The sequence below is a fragment of the Bos indicus x Bos taurus genome, chromosome 16, assembly GCF_003369695.1.
Source record: "Bos indicus x Bos taurus breed Angus x Brahman F1 hybrid chromosome 16, Bos_hybrid_MaternalHap_v2.0, whole genome shotgun sequence".
Taxonomy (NCBI): domain Eukaryota; kingdom Metazoa; phylum Chordata; class Mammalia; order Artiodactyla; family Bovidae; genus Bos; species Bos indicus x Bos taurus.
Genome location: NC_040091.1, coordinates 1,053,837 through 1,072,738, shown reverse-complemented (window position 1 = coordinate 1,072,738; position 18,902 = coordinate 1,053,837). Strand labels below are relative to the sequence as shown.

The window sequence follows — 18,902 nt, the reverse complement described above, 5'->3', positions numbered from 1 at the left end:
GTGTGTTCCCTAAGCAAGGCTCCTATAGGAAGTGTGAGGTTACCAGGAATGTCAGACACCCAGCATCAATCCAAGAGGGCTAGAGGGCTTTGCAGCCAGGCTAAGTTTGAATTTCCATTCAAAGTCGCCTCTTACTTGCTGAGTGACCTTGGACAAGGAACTTAACATCTCAGAGTTCTACAAAATTGAGACAGTGCCCGCTTCATAGAGCTACTTTGGAGATCAAATGTAACCATGCAAGCAATGCCAAGGGCTGGCCGAGGCCAGGCAACAGTGTCCTGCAAATGGTGCCTGGCGAGGTCTGGGCAGCCTGGAGCTCTGGCTCTTACTTAGAACCAGGGGAAGCCACCTTGTGCACTAGGTAAAGCCCTGCCTGCACAGTGGGGCTTGGACTGAAGAGCGCTGAGGAATTGCGAAGCCTTCGGAAGACTGGATTTCTCCCCATCTTTCTCTGCTGCTGCTGCTTCTGCTAAGTCACTTCAGTCATATCTGACTCTTTGAGACCCCATAGATGGCAGTCTACCAGGCTCCCCCGTCCCTGGGATTCTCTAGGCAGGAACACTGGAGTGGGTTGCCATTTCCTTCTCCAATGCATGAAAGTGAAAGTGAAGTCACCCAGGTGTGTCCAACTCTTAGCGATCCCATGGACTGAGCCCTGCCAGGCTCCTATGTCCATGGGATTTTCCGGGCAAAAGAGTACTGGAGCAGGGTGCCATTGCCATCTTTCTCTACCTCCCATAATCTCTGCAGAGATCATGCCCTGATCTGCTGACTTTAAAATGGACCCTATTTTTCAGACGGATTTGTTCAAAGCGTTACCAGAATCCATATGGGCAAGGTGACTTTAAGCCAACTATACAGAGATGATTTGGAAGACTTGAATCCTTAAAGCCAACACTGTTTCCCTCTTCTGAAGGGTGCTTTAGCTTGAACCATCTGTGTAACTGCTTACTACCTTCCTACTTTGCAGAGTGTTTCTGGCATGGGGGCTATGGGCATCCCTTTGTCCTGGCATTTTTATGCATGACCAGGGTCCTACCTCTCCTCTGCTCACGCTAATCCCCACTTCCCCCAGCACTTTCCTCGAGGCCACAAGCTCACCTGCCATTGCTTGTTTCCAGGGTTCAAACCTGCCAACCTGCTTGTCTCCCAGGACATGGCTCTGTGGGAGTTTCTTAGGTCCCCAAGAGAGGTGCTGCCCCTCTGGCAGGCCCTGCACTCCAGGAGCGCATCCTGGGATGCAGTTTCCTCTCTGGGGGAGGGAAGCACTTCCCTTGAGACTCCAAGCCAGTTATTCTTTGGTGGGTGGATACTGATCATGCGCAAGGTGCAACTCAAGAGGTGTTGCTTCTCGGGTCATGAGGGGTCAGGACGGATGTCCATGTCCCAGGTTCCTGGGAGAGTTTGGTCTTTGTTCCTAGACAAGAAAAATAATGAGGATGGGGAGAGATACCTCACCCACCAGGCTTGTTTATGCCTTGAGCCATGGAACTAGGCTGAGGGGCCCCAAGCAGGAGGCAGACAGGGTATGGTGCTGGCATGACTTGCCACACGTCACACAGCACATCAGGGCTTGGGGTGGTCAGACTCAGGGCTCTGGAGTCTCATTCCAGTGTTCTTCCCGGCGTTTCCTCCTGTGTGTAAATTATGTGTTAGACACACACCAGAGATGAGGGTTCTGGGCAATGGGGCTGGGACCCGCGGTGCCAGAAGGCTAAGCACTGTTTGCTCCAGGGCCTGGGGCGCAGCAGGGGCTGCAGGAAAGGGGCCAGATGCAGAGGGGAAGAGAGAGCAGGTGTAGCATGCTCTGTATGTGTGTGCTGCAGGGTGTGCACACGCGTGTCCCAGCCATAGATGTGGCCATGCCCAGGAGGGATGAACAGGCCGGTCTGAAGACGAGAAGCAGGTCTGAGCTGGGGAGGATGAGCAGTGAGACAGGCAGGACGTGGTCGCTCGGCTGCGTCATCACCCTTGGAAGAGCAGGAAGACTCAGAAGCTGTGGGGAAAGAAGCGGCCCCCCTCCACATGCAGACCCTCTTCAAGCTGCCAGCAGCCACGGGAGGGAGTCTGTGAGATGGTGGCTCCGGGGGATGGGAAGCTGGTCCGGCTGAAAGAGATGACCTTGAAAGAGGGGAGAGGCCTAACCAGCTGGTGTCTAGTGTGTGGAGCGGGGAGGGGCAGGCCCGGGGGAGGAGAGAGGGAGAGAGCCAGACAGGGTGGGGGGGGGCAGCAGGCGGGCCCATCCCTGCGGTGCCTCCCTCCTTTGGGCTGGAAGCAGGGACACAGGAGCACGTGGGTGCTGGGATGGGTGGGGGCAGAGACGGGGTGCAGTGTGTCCTTGAGTCCTCCTCATCACCTCCGGTGCACCATCCGTGTGCAGGCCGGCAGCTCTGCGGGTGGTGGGCGCTTGGCCAGTCTGGGAAATGCTCTCTGCTTTTCAAAGAGCTCTTGGGGAGTGGGGAGGGGGCTGCTGACCCATGGGTCCAGCAGGCAGGGCTGGGATTCCCATTTGTCCTGCGGAGTTCCCAAGTGAAGGTTGTCGCCCCCACTCCCCCTTGTGTTCCTACATGTTAAGTCAACTGGCTCTTGAGCAAATCACTTAGCCTTCCATTTTCTATCTGTAAAGCAGAGATAATAATACCGTTTGCACAGAGTTATAGGGACTATAAATTCAACCCCATACGTCAAAGAGATCAGCAAAGTGCCAATTTACAACATAAGCATAGGGATTATTATTCAGGGAGGAAATTTAAGGGAAGACAAGCAGCAAGGCAAGGTCAGGGTGAGGAAACCCTCTCCGGCTCCTTCCGTCCCCCACCCATCCCTTGCCGGCCCGAGCTGGCTGTGGAGTTGAGGACAGGCGGGCGGACAGGGCGGTCACTGCAAACACTCCCCCTTCACTCTGCCTCTTCCCAGACAGTCACAGAACTGGTCAGGGCTCCTGCCTGGAGCTAGAACCATCCTGAAGGCCACAGGGGTGTTGTGGGGGGGGGAGTGCTCCCCTTTTCTCAAGGTTGGCAGGAGGGCCACCAGGAGCCACCCATGAGCAAGGGTCCTTGCCAGGTGTGCCAGGGTGGAGCACGGTGCTGCCTGCCACCGAGGACCTGCACGAGGGAGGCTCTTGAAGAGGTGGATCTAAGACCAGCACAGCCCTGTCCAACGGCGTCAGCGGTGAGGCGCTTCCCTGCCTGACTGGACCCCCGCAGCCCACTCCTCTCTGCTCTGCCTTTCCCGCAGGGGTGGCTCATTCCCGTCTTTCCATTCCTCAGGACAGGAGACCCTCAGTTCGGATAAAGAGGCACCCTCTCTTTCCCCTGACAGGCTCCAACCCTAGCTTCTCTAGGTCCCGGAGGAGAGCCCCCAGCTCCTTCAGTGAAGATGTGACAGCTGCTGGGATTTCTCCCCCTGGCCCGCTCCCTGGGTCACAGGAGGGCCCAGAGATGCATTGTTTAGAATTTCTGCAGGGGGGCGGCCAACAAGGGCATGCTTTCTGTTCCTTGGGTTTCCCTAGCCAAAAATAGGGGATTAGTTAGGAGGCAGCTGCAGAGGCAGCAGGCCCTGGGGGAAATTCTACCCCGCACAGCAGGCTCAGCCTCAGGGAGGACACTGCCTGCTGGGCTGGCCTTGACAGCGGTGCCTGCGCTGTGTGTGCTGTGAGAACAAGACTCAGTTCCCTGGGCTTAAAGGGCCCCAGGTTTGAATCCTGGCCCTGCCACTTATTAGCTGTGTGGATGTGGGTACCTCCCTTCCATAAGCTTGTTTTGCTATCCACAGTATGGAGATCAACATCTCTATTAACTAGAGTGGTGCTTGGGGCTAAGTGAGTTGATGTGCATAAAAACTCCTAATACACATCTGGCAGATTCCAGGAGTCCAGAAATCCTTAGTCCACTTCTGCTACGTGAGACCAGGGTCAGATGCCTTTCTTAGCACACATTAACCTCGGGGTGTGAGGGTATGATGCAGTTTCTGGTACCGGAGAGCCCCACTTCTGGAAAATTTCTTCGCTTCTTTTTACTGGATTATTTCAAATCAGGGTTTCTTGCACTCAGGGATCTTGTGGTTTCCAGCTGCTGCATGCCAAGGCCGTATCATAATCAAATAGAGCGGGATATGGAGGGGGTGCGACTGGGGGATGAGAGAGAGAGAAGAGGTCCTTGGGTCCTGGAATCCTTGGATCCCTAGGGAGAGAGAGAGCAGACACAGCAGCAACTAAACCGGGCCTCCCTCACCACCCACTCACAGCTTGCGACTTGTGTGTGGAGTCTTCTCTAGTTCTCAAATTCTTCATCTGAAGAACGCGAATAACAATCTCTGACTGGTCGGCTGACAGCACTGACCTGCGCCTCCACAGCGCTTGCAGAAGTGCTAGGCAGAGGCAGAGGAGGCAGACACACGGGTCCCCTCCCGTGTGGACCTGTCATCCAGATGTGAGCATCAGCTGGGACGCTGAGTGGTTGCTTGGCTGGCTCCCCGTCCTTCAGCTTTCAGCTTAGACATTGGTTCTTCAGGGTCTCTTGGACCCTTAACCGTGTCCCCCTTCTGTAAGGTCTCATAGCATTTTGTATATTCCTTTTACAGTATTTATCATGAGTTGAATAGTGTGTGGTTACTTGTGTGATTATCTGTTCAACACATGTCTTCCACACTCAACTCTAAGTTCCATGAAGAAAAGGAGTGTGTCTGCTGCGTATCATCTGCACATAGCAGGTAGGTGCTGAATAAAACCCTTGCTTGAATGAATACATGAGCTGCCTGCCTCACCGGGTGGCTCAGTGGTTAAGAAGCCACCTGCCAATGCAGGAGATGCAAGAGATATGGGTTTGATCCCTGTGTTGGGACGATCCCCTGGAGAAGGAAATGGCAACCCGCTCCAGTATTCTTGCCTGGAAAATCCCATGGACAGAGGAGCCTGGGGGGCTACAGTCCGTGGGGTCACAAAGAGTCAGACATGACTGAGCGACTGAACATACACACCCCTCTTCTATGCTCCAATCAACACCTGATGCCAAGCACTCATCTATTACAACCCCCTTGCCCACAAAGTCCTTATGAGAAGAAAGATGACATCTCTCCTACCATTATAGTTCCAGGAGTAAGTTGGTTGGATCATAGTTGTCCTCTCTGTTCTCCCAGCACAGTGGGCCCCGCCCTGAATCCAGGAAAGCTGCAGATGAGTAATTGCTGTTTTATTCATTTACCTTTGCACAAGGCTGCCCTCTGGTGGTTAAACACAGAAGAGAGCGTGGCCAGGAAGAGCCAGGAGTAGGTAAGCGCGGCAAGAAGGGCCTCCAGAGGAAGACACATGTCCGTTCTCCATCCTTGGGAAAGGCTCCCTCCAAGTCTAACAGCAAGCCCCGGCATAGGAGCTTTCAAAAGCCCCAGAAACCCCACCCTACCCCCATTAGGGTGGCCTGGAGATAGGGGGAGGCTAAACAGCTGTTTTCATCCTCAGAGATGCTGGCAAAGGCTTAAGAACAGGCTCTCTATCTAACAAAATCCTAACACGTAGCATTTACTAATTCTGTGGTATAAATACTCCCACCGTGGCCAATTTCAAACTACCAGTGTGATGTCACTAAAAGCATGTCATTATATAGTATTTCCACTGCACAGATACCACAGACATAATTAAGTTCAAGAACATGGTTAATAGTAAAAGATGGTAAAATAATTGGGAAGTGATGAGTTTGAGTATTTATTACATTTGTTTTCAACATAGAATATTTAATTGTGAGCTTATATGATTTACTTTTTAATAATGACTGCATTTAACAACTGGCTTGAAAAATTCTGGAAAATTTAATGATCAGTTCTTGAAAGCCTAGTAGTAAGAACTAGCTCCAGGACATGACTGCTTGTTCCCCTTCCTCTTCTTTTTCCATCCCTCTTCTGCTTCTTACATTATTCTCCTGGCCTTCTGTGTGGGTAGGAGGAATCGGGAATATGGGAAAGAGCTCTGCTGCAGACATCTCTATTCTTTGATCAGGAGCCATAAGCTGTTAAGGAAGGAGGATGGAGAAATGTAAATCTGGCTCCTGGAGGACATTTCAGTGTGTGTGTGTATGCGCACATGTGCGTGTGCATGTGTGCATGCGTGTATGCATGTGCGCACACATCTGCATGTGTGTACGTGCGTGCGTGCACGTGTGCGCACATGTCTGCATGTGTGTGCATGTGTGCGCACCATGTGCGTGTGCATGTGTGCGTGTGTGCACGCGTGTGCTTGTCTGTGCGTGCGTGCATGTGTGTGCACACGTGTGCGCGTGCACGTGCGTGTGCATGTGTGTGTGCGCGTGTGTGCCTGTGTGTGTGTGTGTTGAGGCAGAGGGAGCAGTGGGTTTCTGCCACTGGATCTTGAGGCTGACTAACGCCCGGATGAAAGGTCGCTGTTTAGGGGGCGGGCAGACTTAGACAAAGCGGCCCGTGGGGAGCCGAGGCAGGCAGAAATACGCGCTGGGGAAGAGGCTCAGGTTGATGGGGTTGCCGTCCAGGCGGATGTCTTCCAGCTGCCTCCTGGTGTGTCTGTGCTCCTCGGCGTCGCAGAAGGCGTCCCTCTGCATGGTCTCTATCATGTTATTCTGGAGAGAACACACCGACCGCTGTGTCGCTCCTCTGTCCTCAGGCCTTGCCTCACCAGCTCACCTCCCCTCTGCAGCTGGAGACACCGAGGCCCAGAAGGCCGGGGCCACAAACAAGGAAGGAGGCCGGGGACCCACTGAGGACAGAGAGAGGGGGCACGGAGGTGGGGGGGGACAGAGGGCGAGGGGAGGCGGGCAGGAGTGAGCACTGGGTGAGATGGGTAAGAACGCGGACGAGAAGTGTTTTAAAGGGCAGGAAGGGGAAGGAATGAGACGGAGGCTGTAGACAGTGGTCTGAGTGAGACGCGCCAACTCTGCTCGCCGAGCTCTCAGTGACGGAGACCCACCACTGCTGAAGGGGGCTCCCTGCAGTCTGACCTCCACCTTCTGTGCTGTCCAAGACCCCTGTTCTCAGGGAAGCCACTCACCTGCAGGTGCAGTGAGCGCAGGCTCAGGGGCAGGGACGGGGGGATAGCGTCCAGCAGGTTATCCGCCAGGTAGAGGAACTGCAGCTTCTCCAGTGCCTGGGGAGGGGGCAAAGGACACGGGAGGCTGGTGGGCTCTGTGGGGCCCAAGAAGTGAGGGGCACTGATGTGACCCCACTCCTCCACTCCTGGGCCCGTCTCCTGGGCCTCAGCCAGGTGCCGGATTCTGAGCTGGGTGCTTCAGGGACGGTTCATCCCCTCCCGCCAGATGCAGAAGGAACAGCTGCTGCAGCTGAAGGCCATGAAGGAGCTCAGCAGTAACCGGGGGGACTCTGGGAGGAGCAAGCAAGGGGCAGGGATGGCTGGGAAACAGGCTGGCAGGACATTTGGGCCCAGCTTCAACATCCCTGCTATCAGAAGGGACTTTCCCAAGTGAAAAGTCTCCAGAAAAGAAAAAAAGTCTCTAGATGCTAAAACTGGACCAAATATGGAGAGCTCGGATGGGAGATACTCGGACCAGCATAAGGAGAGCCGCAGGCACGATGGAGAAGATTGTGCATGTGAGTGTGACAGCCGGGGTGTCAGTCTCACTCACAGCTCTCTCCGTTCCCCCACTGGGACTGCCCCCAGGTCTCCCTGGACCGCTGAGTGGGCAGCCCAGGGGGCAGTATCCGTGCATGCGTTTAGCCCTTCCCATTGAAACTGGCCAGCCAGGGACCAACCAGATTGTCTCTCTTGAGAAATTGCTCCTAGAAGGACAAAGCTTGGTCAGTTAGTGGTGGGTTCTGAAAACAAAAAGATGTGCAGAGTGAGAGGAGGAATCAGTACAACTCCAAGTCAAGTCACATGGTAGTCCAAGTTTCTGGGGAGCAGAAGGTGAGTGTGTGGGGAACACTGGTGCCCAGGGAGGTGAGTGAGCAGTTGCAGAGAAGGAACCCGAGAGGCCAGGTGCCCCAAGAGGGAGAGGGGGAGTTGCTGGTGGCTTAGATGAAGAAAATGCGGCTTGGCTGTTCTGGTGAGTGGCTTGAGGGGAGCTCTAAAAACCGTTCTCTATCCACTTGACCCGGAAATCAAGAGGTTTAAATCTTCTTGTTCACGTTAAGAACTTTTGTGAAACTGCCCACGTCATTCAGGGTATGCATATCTGAAGGGCCACCAAGTATCTGAAAGATGTCACTTTACAGAAGCAATATGCACTGCCATTCCATTGTTACAATGGGAGGTGTGCCCAGGCCAAAGGGGCTGGATGCAGGGTCCGTGGCCCAAAGAGTGCTGAATTTTTACTGCACATACTCAGAAATGCAGAGAGTAATGCTGTACTGAAAGACTTAGATCTCTGGCCACTCAGCTTCTCATGTGAACAAAGCCCCGAAGATGCAGCTCGGGGCTTGGATCAACACAGACATGAGCTCCCCCTGCCACGTTGAGATGACCCTTACTGAAAAAGAACAGATTGTTCCTAAACCAGAAGAGGACGTCTGCACAGAAGAAAAATATATCCTTTCAGAAGAAACAGAGGAAACAAAAACTGATGGCCTGGGAATAAAGGCCACAAAAAATAAATGCAAATAAAAGCAAAAGATAAAAAAAAAAAAGAAAATGACATTTGACTTTCATGCCCCAGAACAGGGTTGGGACAGAGACATTTCACGAGGGCCAGGTGCATGTGTGTGTGGCTGTGGGCCCTGGTGGCGTGCAGCAGACAGGGATGCAAGGCCTTGGCTCACCCTGAAGGCTTCAGGCTGTATCCCTGAGCTCTGGAGCCGATTCATGCGGACGTCCAGGACCTCGATGCTGGTGGGCAGTGCGGGCAGTGCCACGAGCTTGTTCTCAGGGAGGATCAGATCCCGCAGAGCAGGCAGCAGGCGAAGGGCCTTGTCATCGATGGAGGAGATGGAATTGCCAGAGAGGTCAATCCTCTTCAGTTTTGCTAAGAGGTGCAGAGCAGAACGCAGGGACACACCATCTCCCCTTGCTCCTGCTGGAGCTGCCCACGCCCTTCTCCTGTCTCAGCACAGGGAAGGCGAGCCAGCACTCCACATGCACCAGGGTCAAACCAGAAGGAAGAACTTGGTAAAACTGGGAAAGTCCTCAGGTTCCGTGATGCCTTTCCCTGGAGTGTTCTGCCCTGTGTGGATGGGCTTGGAAGAAGGCTTTGAGGGTAAGACCCAACAGGTACAGGAATTTCTGGATCCATTCTACCTGTTAGTTTACACAAACTAACAAAAGAACCCAAAAAACTCTGAGGCCCGGGAAGCCTGTCAGCAATGAGAGGTAGAATCTGGGTTATAGACCAGCTTTAGCATGGTTTTGTTCAGAGGCCAGGAGGGCACAGAGCTACAGCTGCTAGGACAGCCTGAAAACAGGCTTGCTCATAGCTTCTCCTCCCCAGCTTCCCATAGCTTTGTGGAGCAAAAACAAGAGCAGGTCACTTCTGCTGTAGAAAAACCTTCAAGGCCAGGAATTAGACTAATTTCCAGGCTGGAGAGACCGAAAGGGCCGACACAGGTGGGGCATGCTAATGACTGCTCGGTGTGGCTGAGTGGCAAGGGGACGAACCGAGGGGTTCCCTCTGCCCACCCACTCTTTTCTTTGCCAGGACATACTCACATATACATACACATACTCACATATACATATATACATACTCACATATACATACACGTACTCACATATACATACACATACTCACATATACATATATACATACTCACATATACATACACATACTCACATATACATACACATACTCACATATACATATATACATACTCACATATACATACACATACTCACATATACATATATACATACTCACATATACATACACGTACTCACATATACATACACATACTCACATATACATATATACATACTCACATATACATACACATACTCACATATACATACACATACTCACATATACATACACATACTCACATATACATATACACATACTCACATATACATATACACATACTCACATATACATATACACATACTCACATATACATACACATACTCACATATACATATACACATACTCACATATACATACACATACTCACATATACATACACATACTCACATATACATATACACATACTCACATATACATACACATACTCACATATACATATACACATACTCACATATATATACACATACTCACATATACATACACATACTCACATATACATATACACATACTCACATATACATATACACATACTCACATATACATACACATACTCACATATACATATACACATACTCACATATACATACACATACTCACATATACATATACACATACTCACATATACATACACATACTCACATATACATACACATACTCACATATACATATACACATACTCACATATACATATACACATACTCACATATACATACACATACTCACATATACATACACATACTCACATATACATATACACATACTCACATATACATATACACATACTCACATATACATACACATACTCACATATACATACACATACTCACATATACATATACACATACTCACATATACATACACATACTCACATATACATATACACATACTCACATATACACACACATACTCACATATACACACACATACTCACATATACATACACATACTCACATATACATATACACATACTCACATATACATACACACATACTCACATATACACACACATACTCACATATACATACACATACTCACATATACATATACACATACTCACATATACATATACACATACTCACATATACATACACATACTCACATATACATATACACATACTCACATATACATACACATACTCACATATACATATACACATACTCACATATACATACACATACTCACATATACATACACATACTCACATATACATATATACATACTCAGCCCTTTGAAGTCTCCAGCCCGAATATGGCTGATGCGGTTGAACCGAGCGTATAAGTAGGCAGTCGTCTGGGGAAGAGGAGGGATGTTCTCCAGGTCCGCGTCGTCACAGTACACAGAGGAACCGAGGCACACGCAGATCAGACAGGTCGGCAGGCCTGGTCCAGGTGGAGGAGAGAACACAGGGAGACCCCCCCACACCCTCGTGAGACCCCCTCAGCCTCTGGGACCAGTGAGACACACACACACACACACACACACGCCCATGAGACTCCCTCAGCTTCTGGGACCCGTGGGAGACACACACACACACACACACACCCGTGAGACTCCGTCAGCCTCTGGGACCAGTGGGAGACACATACACACACATACACACACCCGTGAGACTCTCAGCCTCTAGAACCAATGGGAGACACACACACACACACACACACCCCTGTGGGACTCCCTCAGCCTCTAGGACCAGTGGGAGACACACACACACACACCCGTGAGACTCCCTCAGCCTCTGGGACCAATGGGAGACACACACACACACACACACACACACACACACACATCCGTGAGACTCCGTCAGCCTCTGGGACCAAAGGCCCTGGCCAAGGAGTGTCTGAGCTGAGGTCCCCCGTGTCCCTCGGGCTGCCACCCAGACCGACTGTCACAGTGCCCCCCGGAAGTGCTGCTGGCTGCCCCGGTCTGGCACTCAGCCATTGACTTCGAGAAGCAGAGCCTCCCTCAATTATTACCGTTACGATCCAAGCCCTTAGTGCCTTCATCAGACCCTGGTCCCGTGTAGATTTACCCGGGCCTATGTGGGTATTTCTAGGACATTTAGGTGCAGCCACAGAGGTGGATGTGTTCGTCTCCTTTCCATGGGGCTTCTCACTGGCCCCCAAGTGCACTGCAGATGATACAAAGCCAGCGCAATGGCCAAAGGCTCTGCTACTTGCCTTGTGGGAGAGGAATTAGGTTTTAGGTGGCTCCAAAAACCATAATAGAGTCAAGGTGGAGTGGACACTGACTGTCTAGGATTCATTTCCCGTTCTTATGATATCAGCATCTCAGTTTGCTGTTGGGAAACATCCCTCCCCTCTTTTCAGTCTATGACCAGTGGTCATGAGACTTAGGCCAGGCCACTAAGCTCAGACTGGCTTTAACGAGTTGGGATGGTTTTATTGAATACTGTAGACAGTCTCTATCTCTCGCTCTTAGAAAGGACTGCTGCTGCTGCTGCTGCTAAGTCACTTTAGTCGTGTCCAACTCTGTGCAACCCCATAGATGGCAGCCCACCAGGCTCCCCCGTCCCTGGGATTCTCCAGGCAAGAACACTGGAGTGGGTTGCCATTTCCTTCTCCAATGCATGAAAGCAAAAAGTGAAAGGGAAGTCGCTTAGTCGTGTCTGACTCTTAGCGACCTCATGGACTGCAGCCTACCAGGGTTTTGCCTGGGATTTTCCAGGCAAGAGTACTGGGGTGGGGTGCCATCGCCTTCTCCGCTTAGAAAGGACAGAGTTTGCTAAAGACCACTGCTAGTCCAGCTCAAGGAGGAACTCTGTTGGTAGTGGCAAGGACTCAAGATTAAGAGACAGCTTTTCCTCACCAGCCATGAGTTGACAGTGTACTTATCCCCAGGCCTTGGATGGCAGGTCCAGCTGAGGCCCTTTAAGCCTGGGAGGTCATAGATTCCTGCCTAAAGTGTTTTCTCTAATGATGCCTCATTACCCTGTACCCACTCAAGGCAAACATCTCCAGAGAAGAATAGGAGCTGAGAACAAGCAATTCCGGAATTAACTGCATCCTCCTGTGCCTCAGTTCTGACCCGCAGCAGAGTGCCAACCCCCTACTGATGGATATGCCAGCATCTGAGTCTCCAGGAGGGCCTCAGGGAGTAGGGGAGAAGATACTAGGGAAGGAATTCAAGTTGAAAAGCAAAATAAATTCTTCATTTGCCCCCATGCCAAATGACAGCCACAAAGTTATTTATTCTTCTGTACAGGTTTTAAATTGTCTCTAATCTAATTACCACTCAACCTGCTCCCCCAGCGATGCCATTAATTAAGGCAGGTGGCTTTGCTAGGCACAGGGGAGTTCTTGCTTTCTTTGCCTTCCATCCAGGTTGTGCATTCAGGCAGAAGCATCAGGAACAGTCAGCCTCTCCCTTTGTTTCCCACGCTCCCCCCACCCCCCCCCCAACCCCCGCGGCTGTTTGCCCTTCTCTCCCTGACCCTCTGCTCGCCCCCCCTCCCGACCCCTGCGGCTGTTTGCCCTTCTCTCCCTGACCCTCTGCTCTCCACCCCACGCTCCCCCCCCGCCCTGACCCCCGCGGCTGTTTGCCCTTCTCTCCCTGACCCTCTGCTCTCCACCCCTGACGACACTCCTCTTTGGCATCCCTGGTGCTCGGTTGTGGCTACCCAGGCTGTGACCCGTGGCTACTGAGACCGTGCCTGTGAACTTACCATGGTTGGCCGGGGCAGCCAGCAGCCCTAGTGTCGGAGGCCTGGCCGTGGTGGGGTTTGAAGGGAGCGTCCTTGCAGCTTCTGTGCTCTGAGTAAAACGTGTCCTGGTGAGAGAAGCCAGGCTGGTCCCTTTAACCTGGAGACACAGCACACAGTAAGTCAGTTTTTGCCTGAGAGGAACTTTGTAGTCTGGGAACGTCAGCAACCAATTCCAAGCTTACAGACAGTCCCTGTGGAGAATGGGGGAGGGTGGGCAGAAAGTGTGACAGGCAAGGACTTTCTGAGCGTCTGGTCTCTCATCACGTTATGGAGGCGGAAATGGAGGTCCGGACAGGGAGGGCCTGAGCTCAGGGGCCGCAGGCGGCCAAGCTGGTGGGAGAGCTAGGATCAATCTCCAGACCCCCTGACCGGGGACCTTCCCTTGCCTGGGGATCAGGCTCACACAGCAAACGAGCGTAGTCTTCACGTCAGCCCCTGTTCAGGGAGGCAGGGCTGAGGAATGGACTTCCGAACTGAAGGCAGTCTAGGACAGGCTGTGGCACTCCTTTTTGCTAGGAGACTGTGAGGACACTGCTGATGTTCCAGTGAGATATATTTTATGGTCTCACTTGAAGGCCGAGGGAGGGAGGGATGTGTGACTTCTAAGGGAAGGCTCACAATTGTTGCTACAAATTTGAAGTTTTGTGTCTTCTTTCTTAGCATTATGTGACAGTTTCCTGTGGAGGAACAAGAATTTCACTTCCCAGAGAAAGATGGAGGCTTGAGACAGCTGATTACAAGGTAGAGAGGGACCAGGCCTCTGGTTCCCAGTTTCTTTTGGGGAACGCAGTGAGTCTGCTGCATGGCCTCACCTGGGGGAGCTGGTCCCCGTAGTCTATGAGCTCATCATAGTTGCTTGGATCGATGACCTCATCGTAGTTGTCCAGGCTCAGGACATAGTCCCCCAGATGCAGAATGGCATAAGGATCGCCTTCCCTCTCCTCTGAGAGAGATGCTGTCCTTGCTTCCTGCAGCATCAGGATCAGAAGGCTCAGTAAGGCCAGGAGCTTCATGGGGGTCCTGGCAGGTGGGAGTGGAATGAGAATGGAGCCGAATCACTAAGGTGTCCAGTCCTGGGGGAAGAGCTCACAGACTCATCCCACTTCCACCCCTATGCTCGCAGACCCTGAAGCTGTTTGTCACACATAGTGTCTTCAGTGTGAGTGCAGGCTCCCTCCACGCTGGGGCTACATCTCAGGGGACGTCTCCTGTCGGCCCCACTTTAGTCTCGTCCACACACTGATACTCATTCACGTACGCAGGAATGTGCAGGCACCTGGCAAAATCTCATTTACTCATCTCAACACACACACTCATGCGTGTCCCCCTGTCTACATCACTCCCTACTAACTAGGCATACACAGATGTGCTCTCTTATACAGTCACCCATTCAGAGTACAACTATAAGCCACTACACTAGATTTAGAGAAACTTACCATTAAGGAAACCTGTGGTTTTTAAGAAGATCATTCATTCATTCTTGCCTTTGCCTGACAAACATGTATGAGCTATCTTAATAGTCCCAGGCCCTGGATTTGTCTCTGGGGGCACAGAAATAAATAGGGCAAGCCTAGTTCCAGGAATGCCTGATCCATTTAGGGAACATAGGCTTAAAAATTGATTCCGGTTAGAACTGATTACAGAAAAGAATGTTAGTTTTAAAATGTATTTATGAACGCAGCTTTTTAGAAACAAAAGATTACAGAAACAAAAGAACTCTTTGTGTATGGTTGTACACACCCAGAAAGTTCCGTAGGTATCTCTGTACAGATGAGTTCAAATGTTCACGCGTGTTCATCCACATATGCACAGAGGGGTCAGGGAATGTGTGTCGTGTGGGTGTGAGGCGCCTGGTGTATTTCTGATAACGCATCTTTCCCCAAAGTCAGCTGCACGAGTCTCTAGGAGACTCTTTTTTTCCCTTCAATTTTTAAAATTGAAGTATAGTTGATTTACAGTGATGGGCCAATCTCTGCTGTATAGCAAAGTGATTCAGTTATAAAAAATATGGAAGGCTTCATGAATTTGCATATTATCCTTGTGCAGGGACCATGCTAATCTTCTGTATCATCCCAATTTTATTTTGTTTTTCATTTTGTAATCGGATGATAATTGCTTTACAATGTTGTGTTGGTTTCTGCCATACAACTCGAACCAGTCATAATTACATTGATACAGTGTGTGTGTGTGTGTGTGTGTGTGTGTGTGTGTGTAGCGCATATTTATATATGCTGCTAAAGCGAGCACTTTCCCTCTTTCTTAATTTTTGCTGGGCAAGGGGGTAAGCCCCCATCCATAGCAAGAGCTGTCTCTTCAACTTACCTCCGACACCTTACTCCAAACCAAATTATATAATCAAAAAAATCTTGAAGAAGAAAGCCCTAAGACGAGTTACTGCCGCCCTCCAACCTCAACGCCAACACCCCACCCCGCTGTGCCCGGTGCTCCCCTCCGCCCACACTCACCCTCCCTTGCGCACCAATAGGCCTAACACCTCAAAGCCCACAACCTTACCCTGTAGACTCTGGGTTCCAAATGGAGCCTCACAGCTTCCAGAGAGGCGGGAACTCTGACGGGGAAGTTATGACCCTCTGAGGGGCCTGGGTAGAAGGTTGCCTGGGGAGGGCGGGGAGCGAGTCAAGCCAATGACTTCTCTCTTTCCGGGTCCAGCCGTTTCTTCTCCCCTTTCCTCAGCAGGTCCCTCACGTCACCCCTCTTCTTGGTTGGAAAGACTCTCTCTCTCCCTCCCCCCAGCCCTCCCCTCCCAGCCCCACACGGACCCCTCCCACCTCCACCTCATCCTTTCCTCTCTCTGTCTGCTGTCTGTCTCTTTTTCTGGCCCACTTTCTTTGAGGGGGCAGGTGGCTACCACCCCTGCACGGGACACCCACCTCTCAGATCCTGCACTCTCCAAGAAGAGAAGGCAGCCGTGGGGCTTTGTGGAGGGACGGAGCTCGCCTTTCCCGCTTTCTTCAGCCTGAGAGTGACGTGGCTTTGGTTTCAGAGATGGAATCCAAAGATATAAAGAGGCTCACCTGAGGTACTCTGACCAGCGCCACTACCTGCCACCTGGACCTCTAATATGGGACTATAAGTACACAAAAATCACCACAGGGAGAGACATTCAAAGAGGAGATGAACAGGGGATGCGGTAGAATTTGAAAGCCAGCTTCAAGCTCTCTGACAATGATGGAGAGGAAGATACAGGAAACTCTCCGGACCTACACGAATGGGCCCTAGAAAAGCATTTCCTGATCATAAACACCAGAAAGCATCGTGTGGGGTCCTCAGGTGTCTGAGGAGAATCTCCCCGCTCCGGGGTCCTTACCAAAGACGCACTTCTTGGGAGAGACTCTTCTTTCCCTGGTGCCTTTGGCAAGTCCCTGCTGAAGGCAGTGGGAAGGAGCTCAGACACCCTCCTCCTGATTCTGCCGGCCTGTATACATGGTTTGCCCAGGTTCTTAGATGATGCTCCTCCTCTCTGCTTCCTCCCACTAACCACGTACTAAATCCCAGCTGCATGGGTCTCAGGATCATTAATTAATCATTCAGTTCAGTTCAGTTCAGTCACTCTGTCATGCCCGACTCTTTGTGACCCCATGAATCACAGCACGCCAGGCCTCCCTGTCCATCACCAACTCCCAGAGTACACTCAAACCCAGGTCCATTGAGTCAGTGATGCCATCCAGCCATCTCATCCTCTGTTGTCCCCTTCTCCTTCTGCCCCCAATCCCTCCCAGCATCAGAGTCTTTTCCAATGAGTCAACTCTTCACATGAGGTGGCCAAAATATTGGAGTTTCAGCTTCAGCATCAGTCCTTCCAATGAATACCCAGGATTGATCTCCTTTAGGATGGACTGGTTGGATCTCCTTGCAGTCCATGGGACTCTCAAGAGTCTTCTCCAACACCACAGTTCAAAAGCATCAATTCTTCAGCACTCAGCTTTCTTCACAGTCCAACTCTCACATCCATACATGACCGCTGGAAAAACCATAGCCTTGACTAGACGGACCTTTGTTGGCAAAGTAATAATTTTAGGATCATTTAATCCAAATCTTTTATAGTACAGGTGGAGAATCAGAGGCCTAGCAAAGAGGTGACTTGCCCAAGATCACATAGAGGCAGCGTCAGGTCCTAAATCCTTAATTCATATGACCCCTGCCTTCTTTTGGAGAAGGAAATGGGAACCCACTCCAGTATTCTTGCCTGGAGAATCCCAGGGACAGAGGAGACTGGTGGGCTGCGGTCTATGGGGTCGCAGAGTCGGACACGACTGAAGCGACTTAGCAGCAGCAGCAGCAGCAGCTGCCTGCTTTGCTTCACCCTAGAAGTCCTGAGGCCATGCGTCCCTGTGCCCTCAGAACAGATGGCCCTGGCAGAACTCATCTCTGCCCTGGCACATACCTGAAGGGGCAGAGCTAATAGCCTGGCCCAAGGGCCAGAGCCTGGCTTGCAGTGTTCCTGGGCACCAGCTGGAATGGAGGGGCTTTCCCAGCCCAGGAACATTGTCTCCAGAGCAAAACCTGTTCCTGATCCCCCGGCAGCCCCCCGCACGAGGAGAGACACAGAAGGCTCTGCTGGTGGAGAGATGGCCCTGGAGCCAGGGAGGTGCCCAGGCAGCGGGTGGCGCATGCGGTGGGCGGTCCTCAACCTTCTCCACAGCCGAGGCTCCGCGTTCAGATCCCCCGGCCCACTCCAGTCAGCCGGGCGTCACCCCTCCACCGCCGCACCGCTTGTTCCCTGAGAAGAAAGTGGTGTGACTGCTCCTTCATCTCCCCTGCAGTCTGCCCCCGCTCCCCTGGGCTGCACCCCCAGCTCTCCAGCTCTCGGGTCTACGGCTGTGGCCTGTGGCCCCTGCAAGCCCCGCGCCCACTCTCGCTCTCGGCTGCTTCTGGTCCCGCCGCGCATGCGCCAGTTCCGTGCTCCTCTGGCCCCGGCTGAGCCGCTTCGGATTCAGGCTTCAGGTTCTAGATCCTCAACCCCTTCTACTCTTGGCTTCACAAACACACCCGACACGCTGTCTGGTTACCATGGATTGCAGGGAGGGTCCATGGTGTGTGTGTGTGTGTGTGAGGGTCCACGAGGTGTGTGTGCGCGCCTGTGTGTGAGGGCCCGTGGGGGGTGTGTGCGTGAGAGAGAGGGTCCATGGTGTGTGTGTGTGTGTGTGTGTGTGAGGGTCCATGGTGTGTGTGTGTGTGTGTGTGTGTGTGTGAGGGTCCATGGTGTGTGTGTGTGTGTGTGTGTGTGTGAGGGCCCATGGTATGTGTGTGTGTGTGCGTGTCTGTGAGGGCCCATGGTGTGTGTGTGTGTGTGTGTGAGGGTCCATGGTGTGTGTGTGTGTCTGTGAGGGCCCATGGTGTGTGTGTGTGTGTGTGAGGGTCCATGGTGTGTGTGTGTGTCTGTGAGGGTCCTTGGTGTGTGTGTGTGTGTGAGGGCCCATGGTATGTGTGTGTGTAATCTGTGTGGGAACCATCT

The 18,902-nt window shown here is 51.8% G+C and overlaps 1 protein-coding gene and 1 pseudogene across 1 annotated transcript; both read right to left on the bottom strand.

Annotated features, from left to right (window-relative positions):
• Nucleotides 1-5,682: 5,682 nt before the first annotated feature.
• OPTC (opticin) lies at nucleotides 5,683-17,038 on the bottom strand. Its single transcript, XM_027564175.1, has 8 exons — nucleotides 16,318-17,038; nucleotides 15,941-16,042; nucleotides 14,239-14,446; nucleotides 13,388-13,523; nucleotides 10,929-11,087; nucleotides 8,734-8,936; nucleotides 7,010-7,105; nucleotides 5,683-6,581 (listed from the first exon to the last, which is right to left on the bottom strand). The coding sequence occupies exons 3-8, from the start codon at nucleotides 14,437-14,439 to the stop codon at nucleotides 6,411-6,413; spliced, it is 966 nt and encodes a 321-aa protein (XP_027419976.1). The 5' UTR covers nucleotides 14,440-14,446; nucleotides 15,941-16,042; nucleotides 16,318-17,038; the 3' UTR covers nucleotides 5,683-6,410.
• LOC113907127 lies at nucleotides 15,428-15,528 on the bottom strand (annotated as a pseudogene).
• Nucleotides 17,039-18,902: the final 1,864 nt, after the last annotated feature.

Coding starts and splice junctions, on each gene's coding strand:
- OPTC (XM_027564175.1), bottom strand. CDS start 14,439: ATGAAGCTCCTGGCCTTACTGAGCCTTCTGATCCTGATGCTGCAGGAA. Junction 13,524..14,238: donor ACGGGGACCAGCTCCCCCAG/GTGAGGCCATGC, acceptor CTGTGTCTCCAG/GTTAAAGGGACCAGCCTGGC. Junction 7,106..8,733: donor TACAGCCTGAAGCCTTCAGG/GTGAGCCAAGGC, acceptor CCCCCTCCCCAG/GCACTGGAGAAGCTGCAGTT.